This window comes from Mytilus californianus, unplaced genomic scaffold, assembly GCF_021869535.1.
Source record: "Mytilus californianus isolate M0D057914Y unplaced genomic scaffold, xbMytCali1.0.p SCAF_15, whole genome shotgun sequence".
Lineage (NCBI taxonomy): Eukaryota > Metazoa > Mollusca > Bivalvia > Mytilida > Mytilidae > Mytilus > Mytilus californianus.
Window position 1 is genome coordinate 6,119,017 of NW_026262637.1, and position 18,055 is coordinate 6,137,071.

At 34.1% G+C, this 18,055-nt stretch overlaps 1 protein-coding gene across 6 annotated transcripts in view; it reads right to left on the reverse strand.

The window, feature by feature from the left end:
- Nucleotides 1-18,055, reverse strand: part of LOC127725274 (CD2-associated protein-like) — a 43,540-nt gene that overhangs the window by 14,708 nt on the left and 10,777 nt on the right. For 5 of the 6 annotated variants that reach the window (XM_052232146.1, XM_052232145.1, XM_052232143.1 and 2 more), the window contains exons 8-11: nucleotides 8,530-8,711; nucleotides 7,671-7,724; nucleotides 1,982-2,114; nucleotides 46-237 (exon numbers count right to left, since the gene is read on the reverse strand). In XM_052232146.1, the coding sequence (XP_052088106.1) occupies nucleotides 46-237; nucleotides 1,982-2,114; nucleotides 7,671-7,724; nucleotides 8,530-8,711 (561 nt within the window). The remainder of the gene's footprint in view (nucleotides 1-45; nucleotides 238-1,981; nucleotides 2,115-7,670; nucleotides 7,725-8,529; nucleotides 8,712-18,055) is intronic. The other variant, XM_052232147.1, reaches the window with a different exon arrangement.

Below are 18,055 nucleotides of genomic sequence, written 5' to 3' on the forward strand. Positions count from 1 at the left end.
ATGGCTCAAGGGAAGTAACTGTTACAATTACTGATGATGAATAACCTGTATGTTTTTTCTCCTCTGTATCTTTAGTAGGTTCCTCCTTTGTTATTGTAGGGGGTGGAAGCTTGTGCTCTGTTTGTGACGTGGGCCGTGGGGGGTCTGGTTTAGCTGGCTTACGAAGCAGTGGTGGAGGTACGGAAGGTTTCTTGCTGGGTAATGCTGGTGGTGCAGATTTTTCAACACTCGGTAAATCTAAAATGTCAACTCATTAGTATAAACAACAAAGTAGTACTTATATGTGTCAACACTCGGTAAATCTGTAATGGTAGTTAATAACTTGTTAGTATAAACAATTAAGTAGTACTAGCCTGTGTCAATATAAATTTTGCACGTTAGCATGGTTCAATTTAAATACAATATTACTAGTATGTGTGACCTTTATGTATGGCCATATATTTTTTATATTTCAAATGTTTACAGCTTGTGTAATTTGTTTCAGTTGATGACTCGATATTTACAACATTTTACAGCATGAATGTGTAATTTGTTGCTGACCGGATCTGTACTACAGAGATTTAAAGTCATGGCATAGAGAACAGTGTCTGATCCTATCTTATCTGCAGCTTAAGACACAGAGTAAAATTCCCCTGATCAATCCAAATTAGTATTTGGAAACTCCAAGGTTTCCTGTAAAATACAAAGGAAGAACTGTTTCTTCACCACTGCAATTAAGATTGTATCAGTGTTTTCTTTACCTAAAAGTATTTTGAAACAAAATAAACTTTATTCACACAAACTAGTACTGCATTGAATAGTGATAAAATTAAATATTCACAAATATAGGTTAAAATCTACACTGTTAATGTAAAAATAAGTAGATGTGGCATGATTGCCAATGAGACAACTCTCCATAAGAGACCAAATGACACAGAAATTAACAACTATAGGTCACTGTACGGTCTTCAACAATGAGCAAAAGCCCATACCGCATAGTCAGCTATAAAAGGCCCCGAAATGACAAATGTAAAACAATTCAAAACTGTTAGTTTGTTATTAAGAATGTTTGTTTATATTTTGTAAACCCTCAGCTTTCTTTTCATGCAATGAATTAACAATTTGTAAAAAGTGACGGCTATATTTTTCTCTTCTTTTTTTTAAGGTCAAAAGATTATGCAAATGTTTCTAATTTTGAATTCATTGTCAATAGACAAATATAAAGGTTCTACATATACATGTATCTTGTTTAGTGTATACAATAAAATAGGTCAAATTCGGATCTTATTAAAATGGCAAATATGTAGTTTGAATTAAGAATAGCAAAATGAACATTAGAAACGTTGAAAAAAAATCTAGTTATAAGATTAAAACTTCAGCTCAAAATGTTCAAATCTCTGTATGGCCTGGTTAAATTTCATCTTGAATCAAAATTAAACTTGACAATAACAAGAATGTGTCCCTAGTACACGGATGCCCCACTCACACTATCATTTTCTATGTTCAGTGGACCGTGAAATTGGGGTCAAAACTCTAATTTGGTTTTAAAATTAGAAAGATTATATCATAGGGAACATGTGTACTAAGATATAAGTTGATTGGACTTCAACTTCGTCAAAAACTACCTTGACCAAAAACTTTAACCTGAAGCGGGACAGACCGAAAAACATAATGCCCCTAGGTGGGGCATAAAAATTGTTTGAAAGAAATTAAAATCACTTGTAACTGGCATACATATGAATTTTCAGATTGGTCAAAATTGGATTTTATGTATCAGAATGGTTAAGAACAAGTTTGGTGTAACCTATCAAATTATGTTAATTTAAGATAAAAACTTTTATCAAAAGTCTTATGCAAAGATGTGGTCAAGACTCAATTAATTTACAATCCTAACTTGCATAGAACTAGTTTAATATATGGTCTAATATTTTAAGCATTAATACACTACTAGTACTGTCACTACACAAATTAAAGAGAACAAAATCTTTGTCATAATACCTACCATCTTTCTCTTTTTTAGCATGTTTTTCTGTGTGATGAGCTGTCTCTGGTGCAGCTGCTTTCTCAGGTAATTTTACACTCGCCTGAGCTAATGATGGGGTAGTGGTAGGAGGTGGAGGCTTCTTTGGGCGTGGCTGAAAATAATCAAAGATAAGACTATATTGTAGAGATAGTAAAGTCTTATCCTTCTTGTTGTCACAAATGAATAGTAATTAAATCTTTCATCAGAGCCTTGTAAACAGAAATACCTACCACTCAACTAATGATGGATGTGGTTACATGAAATCTGAACTTATTACTATGATCATATAAAATTGTCTACCTTGTACAGCTGGGCAGAAAGACTGATTGAAAAAGCCTTGTTTGCTGTCTGTTATACTGTGGATTCATTATTATAGTGGGATACCAATTTTTATGGATTTTGTGGGTTCAGGTTAAGTTTAACTACAAATTCTGTGTGTTTAAATGTTCTTTAAGTTTGTATGCAGACTTTGGCAAAACCATGAAATCAAATATCCACAAAAATAAATAAAGCCACAGCATTTGTTTTAATCATAAATCAGGCTGATTGTTTTTTGTTTTTTTTAATTGTCTCTCATTTTGTCATGCCAAGGCCTTTCTAGCTAACTATACAGCATACCTCTATGACAATCATTGTGGCTTTTAAGATTTTTTGTGAAACTGATCACTGATTACTAGGTCCTACTTTAAAGTGTTCAAGGGAATTGCTGCACTAGTGAATTTCAGATTTGAGGAGAGACAACATCAAAACTATTTGTTTGTTTCCCCACTGGTGAAGGAACAATAAATATTAGCTTGGACTACAACAGCTGTACCATGGGTCTGACTTGTAGCAGACAACTCACAAGTATGAAGAATGGGATTTTCTTAAAACATGAAAATACACAAATCAATATATGTCTGCAGATGTCTGGGACGCCATCTTTATCAACTTGCACTTTTGAATTTCAGAGGTTATTGGCTCAGAACTTAAGATTTTACCATTTAAACATGATACATTTATTCAAATATTCCAAATTGAAAAGGATTTCTTTACTTTCTAAATTTTATTTTCACTGATTATTTTACTTCTTTGGATTTTAATGAATCAATTTATAATAAAGGTGGTCAAAGGTTTTCAGAAAACATATAAATTGACAAAATATACATTATTTTTCATTTTACTGATAATTAGAGAGTTTTTGTAGAAAATTATATCATTATTTTTTCTTAATATAGAGAATTCTAAATGGATATTAAACATGTTAAATAAGGACATATTTCTTGTGGTAAGGAGAAAGATTGAAAATAGAAAATTTGAATTTGACATGTAAAGTAAAAGTGTCATATAGATGACCATATAACAAGACGTGAATTGTTATGTTTAAACTTAATAACTCTTGCTGTTCTGTGATTAAAAGTAATGAAAGTTCAGACTTACTTTCTTTGTCATTGTAATACAACCCTCACAGGGAATAGAGCTATATCTGCATTAAACAATACGGAAACCCATTACACAAGTCAAAGGTCAAGTATGGGTTTATTAAGTAATAATCAATTTAAAAAAATCTTTTTGTTATTTTATCACAAGATAATTAAATTTGTTTAAGGATGAAAGTTTATAACAGCATTGAAGAGGAATGGACTGATAATGAATTGATAAAACAGATAAAATTAAATAATGGGAAATATGTACTTCCTCAAACCCTGTACTACAAACAATGACAAACACAGGAAACTAACAAGCATCTAGTACTTACACTTTTTTGTTTTATGTTATAACCTGTGGGAGAAATCTGTGTGCAAAGTTTTAAAGTAAAATATGTATAGAATTGAGAATGGAAACAGGGAATGTTTTGTTTGTTTTCACATAAAGCATGCTGTGGTTAAGGTGACAACATACAAAACTTGTTGATTTAAAAAAAATAAAGGAGATGTGGTATGATTGCCACTTGGATTGCTATTATGTCTGTATGCTGTTATACATACCCACTCTTACATAAAGCTTTTTGTAAAATATAAATCTTCAATAACAAATAATAAATAAAAGAACAGAGTTCCAATGTCCCCCGCATTGCACATAGTTTATATTTCCAAGGGCATAACTCTTTTAAAACAAGTAAAACTGTGAGCTACTGCTCACTGATGATACCCCCGCCGAAATATTTCGGTAAACAGGAAGTTGTTGAGAGATGAATCTGCAAACGCATCACACGGTGTAACTTACTTATATAAACCCTGAAACCAAATTTCAGAAATCCTTGTCAAGTAGTTCCTAAGAAAAATGTGACGAAAATTTTCAACTTGGCTATCATGTGTAAAATAATACAAGTGTTCGGTAAACAGGAAGTTGTTGAGTGATGAATCTGAAAACGCATCACACGGTGTAACTAACTTATATAAACCCTGAATCAAAATTTCGGAAATCCTTGTCAAGTAGTTCCTGAGAAAAATGTGATGAAAATATTCATGGGACGGACGGACTGACTGACAGATGGACTGACGGAAGGACAGACAGAGGTAAAACAGTATACCCCACTTTTTTAAAGCGGGTATAATAAAAAGTCCATCGTCCACCATTATAGAACTTGTCCGAAATATTGCTGATATTATCCTATAGAATAAATTTTATAAAAATCTGGCAAGAATTGTACCCGTGAGAGCTTTAACGAGGCCATTTTCAATAAATTTAATATTTCCAAGGGGCATAACTCTTTTAAAAAAAAGTCGATCATCCACCATTATAAAACTTGTCCGAGATATTGCTGATATTAACCTATAGTATAAGTTTTATAAAAATCTGGCAAGAATTGTACCCGTGAGAGCGCTAACAAGTCCGGATGGACGCCCTGTATTTCCATGTCCCCCGCAACGCGTTACGCGGGGGACAATAAGGACATGAAAACAAGAGGGGAGATATTATTTTCTTTATTTTCATCTATTACTACCTGCATGCATTACCTCAGTGAAAACAAAATTTACTGGGATCATCCTTCCTAAATTATAACAATTTAACTAGTAAATACACAACCAAGCCTAAGTCAGGAATCTGATTACAGTAGTTGTCGTCTGTTTATGTAGTTCATACCTGTTTCTCTTTTTTATATAGATTAGACCGTTGGTTTTTCCGTTTGAATGGTTTTACACTAGTAATTTTTTGGGGCCCTTTATAGCTTGCTGTTCGGTGTGAGCCAATGCTCTGTGTTGAAGGCCGTACCTTGACCTATAATGGTTTACTTTTATAAATTGTAACTTGGATGGAGAGTTGTCTCATTGGCACTCATACCACATCTTCCTATATCTATTGTAGGAAAATTCTGCTGGATTATGAAAAGGGATATAATTTATAAGCCTAACTATGCAAAATTGTGGAAACTAAATACAACTTAAGTCTATAGTGATGTAAAAAAGATTGTTGGTTTCCCCTAAACAGATGACATAAAAGCAAGAATCTCTTTTAAGACAATTATCAATGATGTTTTAATTGTCTGATAACTTCATAAATAAATTTTCATTTATCATTCTTAAAGTTTAAAATAGCTTATACATGTATCACAATAAAGATTAAGATATTATGTTATACAAGATTGTAATCAAAAATTTCCAGTCAGTGGTTTAAGAAAAAGTTAAGAGTGGAACTGCAAGTGCCTCGTTTTTTTCCCCCGCCAAAAAATAAAAATAAAATTTAAAGTTTTTCCTGCCAACCTTTTCTTACGTTAGAGGAAACCAACATTCAATTTTCAATGGCCTTGAAACATTGTGTATAAAAATTGAAGCAAACTGGATGAAGGAATAGAACTGTGGTTCAGACACATGATTCATATATATATTCCTCTCCTGAAGGTCTTTGTTTGCAGGAGTACAACAAATACTAACGGTACAAACACTGGATATCTTTAATAGTATAAAAATGTAGGTATTTGTGACTTTCCAAAAAGAACCTGTCTGTCCTAAAGAAGCTGTTGATTAGTAAAAAAACAATACACCTTATCACTATTTGTCTGCCATTACTGGACATCACAAAGGTTCTCGTAAAATTTTGACGTCATAATAGAAAACCTCTGACGCCACAATGGAAAAGTGATTGTTGTATAACGTCAATAGTGCAAGCGGCACAGATTGTCGGGTCAAGCGATAAGGTCTATTCCACTGCTCCTCTGATTTTCATTTGACATTTGCTCCATTTAACACTGGGTTTAAACTAACACATTACAAAAGTCTTCTGCTATTTACTGGACTTTACTTGGCAGCTGTACCAGCTACTAACCAAGCTCCACTTCATATGGAAGAGACATTACCTCAGATTGCTTGGGTGGCAGCTGTACCAGCTACACACCAAGCTCCACTTTATATGGAAGAGACATCACATCAGATTGCTTGGGTGGCAGCTGTACCAGCTACACACCAAGCTCTTCTTTATATGGAAGAGACATCACATCAGATTGCTTGGGTGGCAGCTGTACCAGCTACTAACCAAGCTCCACTTCATATGGAAGAGATATCACATCAGATTGCTTGGGTGGCAGCTGTACCAGCTACTAACCAAGCTCCACTTCATATGGAAGAGATATCACATCAGATTGCCTGGGTGACAGCTGTACCAGCTACTAACCAAGCTCCACTTCATATGGTAGAGATATCACATCAGATTGCTTGGGTGGCAGATGTACCAGCTACTAACCAAGCTCCACTTTATATGGTAGAGATATCACATCAGATTGCTTGGGTGGCAGCTGTACCAGCTACTAACCAAGCTCCACTTTATATGGTAGAGATATCACATCAGATTGCTTGGGTGGCAGCTGTACCAGCTACTAACCAAGCTCCACTTTATATGGTAGAGATATCACATCAGATTGCTTGAGTGGCAGCTGTACCAGCTTCTGACCAAGCTCCACTTTATATGGACGAGATATCACATCAGATTGCTTGGGTTACAGCTGTACCAGCTACACACCAAGCTCCTGTTCAGAGATATCACATCAGATTGCTTGGCTGGCAGCTGTACCAGCTCTAACCAAGCTCCACTTTACATGGAAGAGACATCACACCAGATTGCTTGGGTGGCAGCTGTACCAGCTACTAACCAAGCTCCACTTCAGAAGGAAGAGACATCACATCAGATTGCTTGGGTGGCAGCTGTACCAGCTACTAACCAAGCTCCACTTCAGATGGAAGAGATATCACACCAGATTGCTTGGGTGGCAGCTGTACCAGCTACTAACCAAGCTCCACTTTATATGGAAGAGACACCACATCAGATTGCTTGGGTGGCAGCTGTACCAGCTACACACCAAGCTCCACTTCATATGGAAGAGATATCACATCAGATTGCTTGGGTGGCAGCTGCTCAAACCTCAAACCTTTTATAAGCACTGGTATGTTATCTGTGTCAAAACTATACTATAGCATTAATATAATATGTATATCTGTCAACATTTTAATTAAATACCAACTTAATGCTAATCAATTCCACAATAACTGATTTTCAATCCCCTTTTCTACCATTTTGGAATAGATATCCAGCTAACATGCTTGTACAACATCATAACTCGAGAGCTTTTACATGAATAGTATAAAGTGCATATGAATTGTGTTAGTACCATGACCAGGGACTTTCTACCGTATAATCTAAGCCAACAACAAAGAGATAGCATGCTATGATTAAGGTGACAACAAACATAACCTACTTGTGGTTCACTTTTGGGAAGAAACTTCGGTCTTAAAACTTTGTCGGTACCAAACTGAAATATCAAAATGTTACATGCAAAATATTTATAAAACTCTCCTGAGCAGCTCCCTACTTTTACACAATGTAATTGTTGAATGTTAAACCATAAGCTTGCTATGACATGGCTGAAGTTTTGTAATTTTCCATTGTAATATCATTACACTTCTTTTTGTTGGTGAATAAATATATAGTTGACCTCAATCCTTTTGTCCTTTTCCTTATAATGGAACTTCTTCAACTTTACTGTATACATAAGGACTTATTTATCAATTCTTCAAATGAGTTATGTATTCGATTTGAAATGAGGTTTTTAGGGTTCTTTTTCAGGATTTACTAAATACAGCATTTAAGTTAGTTTTACAGTAAATCTACTGTGGAAAAAATACTTTTTTCCCTTTAATCATAGATAAATACCCATTTTTAAAAATTTCCCATCAATAAATATTAGTGCTTTTAGATTATCTGTACTTTTATCTTTCTAAAGAAAGAAAAAAATTGGTTTCTATCAGTTTTAGATTGAATAGGCTATAGGAAGAGAAAAATCCATATGGCATTAGTTAATATTTGATTTATAAATAGTCATGCTAATGGGAACAGTAGACAATTTCATATATTTTCTAAGTGACTGTGACGTTGGTATGTCCTAGCCTACACATTTAGCTGATGAGAACAGATGAAATGAGTAAGATTATACTAATGACAACGGTCCAGTTAATCAATGACAATGGTCCAGTTAATCAGCAAGTAAAATAAGCAGTTCATACCAGTTATTACAGCAAACTCTCAAGCAAGAGAAACAGAAACAAGAAAACAATTACCTCATCTGTGTGCATTAACTCCACAAAGTTGTCAGGGAAAACCCCAATCTTCCCATTTAACTCCCCTTTCCACCATCCTGGATCCTCCTCCTCTTTACTGATGATATTGACAACCTCTCCAATCTTTAACGCCAGTTCGTCCTCGTTATCAGCATCGTAGGAATGTCGTACTATGGCTTTCTCTGGAAATATAAGATATGGGACACTGTATGTCATTCTAGTTCTATAATGGTATTTATCACTACTAAATACATGTACATGTAGTTCAAATCTATTGAATAAAGGTCAGCATATGTAATTGACTAAAATCACTCATTAGTGTCTACAATACATTGACAATGAGGGTCTGAATGGAAACTACGAAGTTGGTATTGATTTTAATAGGATAGATCAAAAGAAATAGTTTGTAATGGTTATTTCAGGGTATAAGAATGAGAATGGCAAAGTAGAACTGACTTTTGCTAACTTATAAATAAAGGCTAACATGACCAGTGGTTGTTAGTTTACACATGTAAATGTGTGTTGTGCTGTTCCTTCCCAAGGTTACTACAAAGAGGAGAGGTTGATTATGGAGAGAGTCAGAATTATTAGGGTTATTCTTTGGACAGCTTATTAAGTATGGCAATCAACATCAGCTAGGATTTTATCTCCCACACCAGAAACAATCTGCCATGTATGTAGCCTTCAACCTGCATGCACTTTAAGATATTACAAAACAATAACAATGGATCATCATGAGAAATAAATTCACTGTCAGTTAAAACAGAGCATATAGTATGGGTCATCATGAGAATAAATTCACTGTCAGTTAAAACAGGGCATATATTATGGGTCATCATGAGAAATAAATTCACAGTCAGTTAAAACAGAGTATATTTTATGGGTCATCATGAGAAATAAATTCACTGTCAATTAAAACAGAGCATATATTATGACATGTTTATTTGAGAAGATCATAACATAATATTATATGATAAGAGTCTCAAGGACAACCATACTGACTTCCTGGTTTTTAAATTCAGTACTAAATCCTTTCCTTTATCTGATTATTTAAGTCACATTTATTTCCTTAATATATAAATTTATAAGAGTTTTGTCAATTTATAGTATAGTGTAGTCTACAGTCTATTTTAATTACAAAATAGTCTATTAATAAGTCAAGGTCAACAGTGGAACTTTCCAGCCCCTTGTAGAAAATTTTGGAGACATTTAGAAAAAGAAACAATTGAAACAATTGATCTATTCAAAGATGTATGTTTAACAACCAAGTAAGAAATCCTGAGGTTTTGGGTGAGCATCAATGATACAGCAACCTTGCATCATAAGTTCACGAAACTAGACATTAACAGGCCTTGTCAAACTAGGATACAGCAAGCTCTTTAATTGTGCAGTCTTAACAGAGTTGTGAATAAATTGAATAAAGTCCCTAAATATCAGAAATCAACACCTCACTACCTCAGTCAAAACATGATTGAAGTAACTATCACACTTAAAATATCTCTGGTATTAACAGATTACCAAAGTCCTTTTATTTAGGATAATTTTTTCCTTTATACATATATTTAAATCTGCAAGCTTTGGTGTTATCAACATCTAGTGTCATATCTAATTCACAAATCACAAAAATCTAAATGCCAAACTATAATATAAGCATAGATGACAATTTTATATGTTTATCTCATCTCTGAATTAAAACTGAGTCTCCCAACATTGAAAAATTAATGGGTCCAATAGAATAGACCATTGATCTGGCAACAAACTTCCAATAAAATCTTACTCCAGTAATTGGATGCTTTTTTTAATTTACTTTTAAACTTTAAAATATGAAAAAAGAATTATGGCCATTTCTTACCAGCTTTTGGTCTCATTTCATAAAATATCACTGGTTTCTACCTATTGACATTATATATGATTACATTACAGGCTGATGGTTACAAGTCTTAAACCCAATGATCAATAATCTATTTAAAATATTTACTACCAGTATTATTGTATCTATTATAATACAATTCACTTTTAAACTCTTATCTCAAGTGTAAACACAAGAAATTCTTTCATTCAATTCAAAGGTCAAACAAGGTCATAGGTTAGGATTACTTGTTCAAATTCAAACCTCTCAAAGTTTGTATATTTTAAATATTTTACAAGACTAAATATTTTTCTTGAAGGCTAGGACTATCACATTTCATCCATCTTTTATCATAATTGACAGAGATAAATAATGCCAAATATTTTATAGGTCCCAAAAGTGAAAAAAAAAAATGATAGGAATAATCAGATAAGTTTAGAGATTCAGAGCATCTGTATACACCTTTGATTTCCTTTTAAACTGTTTTGCTACTCCACAAAATGCAATGAAAATACACAAATAAACTGATAAAAATACAACCTTCAACTAAACAAAAATGTAAAGAAAATAACGCATGTAAAATAATTTTAACTTTAACAAAAAAAAAAAAAACCCCAAAACACACAATTTTTTAAAACAAGTGAACAAATGAGAAATTGATATCTTACCTAATCAGTATATATATAGAGCAAAGCCACAGTATATACAATATACAGATTCTAGTTCAACCTGAACATGCTTCAATGGTTGATGATCTCATCAATTTACACCAATGCTTTATATATAGCATGGACAACTTGAAGATTTAAAGCTTTAGTTTGAATTTTTTAAGGAATACAACTTTTATGTCTGAAGTTTTCTATTTTATATCTCTCTATATATTTTTGGAGAAAAGAAAAACATTTGTCGTATTTGTAAAAATATATATTTTGATTGCGCTTTCCATTAATTCAATACGTGATAGCACAGAACACCCAAAACATCTCATTACATTTAGAGTTTAAGGAAAGACTCAGCCTGAGCTATTTGTCAACAGCCAGGGGAAAATCTAATTCTTCCATATTAAAAACAAATTGTATAACTAAATGGCTCACACTTAATGGAAGAACTTTAAACAAAGAATTCTGGGATAATTCACCTATCAATGAATGGTACACCTACATCCTACAGAAACCAACATGACTTAGAATTCTGCTAAAACCTGTGCTAATGACCATCTTACACTTGCAGTGAGGTTAGAGTTTTTTTACCGTGTAAAAGAAAGGCCTCACTATAACTTCAAGACCAAGAACAGCAATAAAATTGTTCTTTCTTTGCTTTTTTGTTATTTTTGCTGTGCATGTACTGATTTTGTGTCATGGAAGGATACCCAATATCCTTTCTTTTCTATTATGAAATCCAAACAATATATCTCAGATTTGTCTGTACTCAATTGAGGAAAGGTCTTCAAAGCAGCAAATCTGATATACTTTCAGGAAAATATGTTTGACCTTTTTTGACAGCATGTGTTTGGTAAGATTTTATTGAAACCCCTTGACATGCCCTTTGACAAGTTTGAAAGCAGATTCAATTCTGGGATTTTTCCTAAGAAAAGTTTTGGGTTAAATTAAGGCAGCAGTAGTATACTGATGTTCCAAACTAGTACATTCAATAGGAAGAGAAAAATCTAGGTAACTAACAATAACTGGGAGAAGCACGAACTCCAAAAGTACACTGAATAGGAAGAGAAAAATCTAGGTAACCAACAATAACTGGGAGAAGCACGAACTCCAAAAGTACATTGAATAGGACGAGAAAAATCACGGTAACCAACAATAACTGGGAGAAACACGAACTCCAAAAGTACACTGAAAAGGAAGAGGAAAATCACGGTAACCAACAATAACTGAGAGAAGCACCAATTCCAAAAGTACATTGAATAGGACGAGAAAAATCATGGTAACCAACAATAACTGGGAGAAGCATGAACTCCAAAAGTACACTGAATAGGAAGAGAAAACTCAAGATCACTAACAATAACTGGGAGAAGCACACACTCCAAATGGAGTGGAATTGGGTGTGTTGACAAGGTGTGCGTCTCCTGCTGTGCATGCATCACCTAGCTTGTGAATTAACACTCAGTCAAAATGCCACAATCAGTAAAATTAGAGATCATACCACTTTACTAGTATCTTAAGATCTAAGGCCATGAAAACAGGTCACTCAACAAGGTTTTTCCCCACTTGGAAACAAGTACTTTTCAAGGTTAAGTTGTGGGTTAATCCAACTCCTGAGGGCAAATATAAGGTAATAAGTGGTCCACTTTCAATTGTACCTCCTTTTCAGTTATATGATAATATACACATATAATTCTAAAAGGAACCCAGCTAAACAGAGCTATACTTGAAGTGATTTCATTAAAAAAAATAGTGAATGATCAAACTTTAATTGAACATTTTCAAATAACTAATAACATTATATACATAATAAGTTACGATTGAATGCACTAATACATATGATAATATATACATTTAATAAGTTTACAAACATTAAACAAAACCCCTTCAAAACATACATTTGGCAATAGCAAATACTCCTGAACTTTCTCATACACCTATATGAAAAAACACTACTTGCTTGCATTCATACATTAAATTCTTTTTTTTTTTTAAACCAATATATAATATAAATTTAGCACCACATAAAAGAACTACTATTATTATCATTCTTATTATTATTGCCTTAATGATATGATCATAATGGTTACGAAAATTAACACAATAGATTTCTTATGACCTCATATAATCTTTACATAACAATAATGAACAAAAAAAAAATGATTAACTCTGGACGGTTCTGACAAGGGATTTCTCAGTTAATAAAATTATAACGAAAAAAAAACCAACAAACAAATTTCAATGAAAAAAGTCATTAAATTTTAATCATAGTACTAACTTGTATATTCAAGTGATTTTATTTCAATTTTTAAGATTTAAAATTAAATCTTTTGAAACTAGATGTGTCAGAATGCCACAAATGGCCCTATATGTACTTGCAAATAAAGCTTGAACCCATTTTGAGGAGTGGATATTTGGGAATGAAAGTCTAACTGTTTCACAAAATTCTCAAAGTCTGTAATTTAAGCAAAAATCAATGGAGCGGCACCAAACTTTACTGAAAAATATAACAGGATTATAAAGTTGAAATGACATAAGATATATTTACAAGGTTTCTCAAATAAAATCTAAATCTAAAACTTAACAAAAGTGGATGGATATAAGTTCAACTAGTATAACACACTTCTTCCTTCATGGCAAGTTGTACAAATTTTGTTAACTCTCACTTCTTAAAATGTAAAATCTAAAACTTCTGAGCAGCAGTGTTAAAGTGTAAAGTAATTGACAAGACACAAGAACTTTCTATACTTCTATGGTATTTCATCAGTGTGGGCTACAAGTTCATGGGCAGCAGTTTTAAGTTAAATGTAATTTACAAGGCTTAGAATGTTTATACTTCTGAGGTTTCTTCCTCCTACAACATTGTTATTTACAAAGCACACAAACATTTAAACTTCTAAGGTATCGTCCTCCTCCTCAATGATGGCCACAAGTACATGATCCAGGTCCACACGATTAAAACTATCGTCTATAGATATGTTATTGTGGTCATCTGTAAACAGATCATTGTTGTTTGTGTTGGCTAGGACAGGATCTTCTATAGTCGTATCGGGATCATCGGTAAAGTACGGAGTACAACCACGTGAATCATTAAACGACATGTCAGAAACAGATACAAATGTGTTGTCACAAGTGTTAGGTTCTGGGCTGCGATAAATGTAAGGTCCTGGTGTAGAATAAATGTAAGGTCCTGGTGTAGAATAAATGTGAGGTCCTGGTGTAGAAAATGGTGTTTCCTTCTGATCATTTGCCCATATTCTTTCCTCAGACTCCACTTGATAATCTCCCCTCTCTGAATGCTGTGTTTTGTGAGGTGTGACAAATGTAAAGGTTGGATACCTTTCCTTTCTATCAGGGGCCATATACTCCGAGACAACCTGATTGTAATTCAACCAATCATCTAGAGTCTCCTTACACCAAGTACCTTTCTGCTCATTATCTAAAGTTTCAGAATTATCTTGAGTTTTACAATTTTCTCTATCATCTTCTAAAACTTCCTGTATTAAATCTTCATTTGTAACAGATTTTTTGACTTTCAAAGTCTCATACTTAGAAAAATAATCTGGTTCGGGATAATTATCGGGTGAATCTGTAACAAATAACATAGAAACATGATCTGGTTCTGGATAATCATCATTAGTATCAGACCCAAAAGACTCCTCATTCTCTCTGAACGATACAAAACTGGGAAAATCAGGTGTACAATGCCATCCTGTGGGTGACATATGACAGACAGACACATCCTCTACACTAGACTCATCAGATAATAACTCGTCCAACGGTTTTAATGCTTCTTGTAGAAATGCATTCAAGTTGCAGCCATTGTCGTCTGCTTTGGGAGTGTCAGTAAAATCAAGCTGTTTCATTTCTCGTGTTAAACTTGACAAAAAACTGAGCGAATCAGGTGACAACTCATCGTCTATCAAATCCTCGCTGTCGTCCTTTATAAAATCATGGTTCATGTCGTCATCAGTTGGAACAGGATCCTCAGGGTAGTCGTATATCACGTAATTACCTTGTTTATCAATCCTGACAAAGGGACCATCGGACTCGGTAGAATTGTCTAACAATTGTACAGGTTCTACATACTCTTTTGTGTATAACCTTGGTTGGATTTCAGTCTGTCGATCTAGGTGTTCTTCCTTGTTAGAAAACCTTTCAATGTTGGCAGAACAATTCTTATCACCATGACAACTGATTAAATTTGCATACTTGCTACAAAATTCAAATTTTCTTTCCTTGGATTTGAGTTCCTGAAAATCAAACTGTGGTTTTTGGTTTTCATAGGACACCGTAAATTTTCCAAAGTGATTAAATTTTTTTGGAGGACTACCATTACCACTTTCTTCCTTGTCCTCATCCAAAATTCTGTTGAAATATGTATCATTTGTGCTGAAATCTTCAAATGGAAAGCATGATTTCATGTTACTGATTTGTTTAAGTTTCTTAGCAGGACTTCTGTTTGTACCCAATGACTTATTTGTCTTCTCTCTGCCCATGGGAGTCTTTTTAACACCATCCAATGATTTATCACAAGTCTTTACTGGTTCCCTAGTTTTACTGGCTCTTGTTGCACTATCTGACAATTTTTCAAATGACAATAGTTTAACTGGATTCTGTTCATGTCCAAGAAACAAATGTTTGAATGCAAATCTTTTTCTCCTCGTCTCTGCCAAGCTTTGTGCCAAATCTGATAAATAATTCAAAGTTCTTGACCTTTGCACTCTACTAGAATTGTGACCACCTTGAATTGTTGTGCAACTCTTTTCTCTGTCAATGGTTTCTGATTTTCTGACATCACACTGTAATTGCTCTTGTAGATTGTCACTTTCCTCTTTCTCAGAACTCAAATCCAAGTTTGGAATGTGGTCAATGGGAGAACTTGAGTATCGAGGTTTTGATGTCACACAAGGAGAGCCTTCACAATAATCTGAAGAGTTGTTACTTTTATTTTCTTCAATACTTAGATCAGCCATTAGAAGTTCTTGGATTGGTGACGTACTGACGTTTCTTGTTTGTACTAGCCTCTGATTGACAGAGATGTTTATCAAATCATTATGTGATCTATCAAAACCTGGGGTTTGAGTTGACTGGTTGGAACAATTTGACATCATGGATACATTTTGGCCTTCTTTTAATGTAAACTGCTTTGGGTAGATTGTTAGATCTCTCCTGACTGCGGCTGGTGACACCCATGGTCCTGTCTGCTTAAATGACTCGTTTACTGACATATCTAATGAATAACTATCTATACCTCTACTGAATGAAGTCTCAGACAGACTATCCCCAGTAAGACTCAGTTTACTATCACAGTATGGTTCATAAACATCACTTCTGGTGGCAGCTGTAGAAGGACATGAAAAATTACTGGATTTGTCAGGATCAATAAATAAGCTTGTTTCCTGTCTGGGAGGAGTGTAGGATGAGATGTCATACTTTTTCTTCCACTGCTTGATGAATCGCTTTTCCCAATCATCCAACACATCTAAACATAACATTGCCAAAGTTGGAACGATAAAAGGTGAAATTCCACCAACAGCTTCTTCTCCCACTCCTGATTCAAATCGAGCTCGAATCCTTTCAAATTCTTCCTTGTGGTGACAAAACATATCATTAGTGTCTTTCGATTTTCCCAAACCTTCATCTTTTAATTCCTCAACAACATCATCCAGTACATTATCCACATAATCACTAATGAACTCTCTTTCAGTCATTAACAAGACTTTGTTACAAGGACTACCAAGACTATCACCAGTAGCTGAACGTTTCTTTGCCACTGATGCAGACTTTGATAGTGGTGATTTCCTTTTACGTGATGACTGATCAGATTCGTCTCCCCCTGGTGAAAACTTCCTCGATAGCATGGAAACATAAGGACTTTCATCAAATACTAGGTCAACCTCACTGTCAACAGAGTTATTGTAAAACTTCATGTCCCGCGGTAAGGTTAAACATCTGTGTCCTAAACTCTCATTTTGACTTGGGTCTTTTACATCGAAAAGTTTATACTTGTTGGCAATGACTTTCATAAAGGGAGATAAATGTCCAGAATCGTTTAAGGTAGCCAAGTAATTCTCTTTAAGAATTTGTTTGTTGTCAACATCTTTAGGCTCAAGTCTGTCAGTTCTTAACGATTGATGGTATTTGATATTAGGAGCAGACTGGTGAACTTCAGCTACTTTTCTGAAATGAGAACGCTTTCTTTCTCTGTCAATTTCCCCGTCCACTGCTAAATCTTCCACACTAAGATTACTGAAGATATTTTTTGTTGACTGTGATTGAGGGTAGCTCTCATTAGTGTGATATTTCTGTGTCTCCTTTGTAGTGAAATCATCCACAGTGTAACCCTCTATACTCCTATGACCGAAAGTCAAATTCCCTAATTCTTCCTCCAGTTTGTTTTTCTCTTCCATTTCTGTTGTGTCTGTAGTACTTGGTATCGGTGAAATCTTATTACTAAAGGCTACAGTTCTATCCTTAGTAGACTTGGTTTTCTTGCTAAAAAGATTCAAACTAACTTTAGGCAGAAGACCCTTTTTCTTTTTGACCTTTGTTACCTTTACTTGGGACGATTTCATTGATTCAATATCTGGAACAGTCCAATTGTTATGCAAGGATGATGTCTTTTCTTTCACTGTTTTCTGATGCAGACTTTTAGAGTTGTTACTGTTAGCATTAGTCATACTACTCCTTGATAAGAAATCAGACAGTTTAAATGATCCAACATTAGGATAATTTCTCCTCTTTCCTTTTTCGGGTTCTATATCAGCATATTCTATCAGATACTCTTCTTCTTCAGGAAACTCAGGAATTTTGGAAATCTTCAAAACAGACTCCAATTCTGGATGTAATTTAGAAGTTGTCTCCCCTAGATATGAATTATGTACATCAACAACACATACATTAATATCTGAATTTACAATAGATTTTTTTGACAAGATTTCAGAATACTGAAGCATGTTCAGGTCCTGAATAGATACTCTAGTTTCTGGCAAAATATCTAATTCAGTTTCAGAGTCAT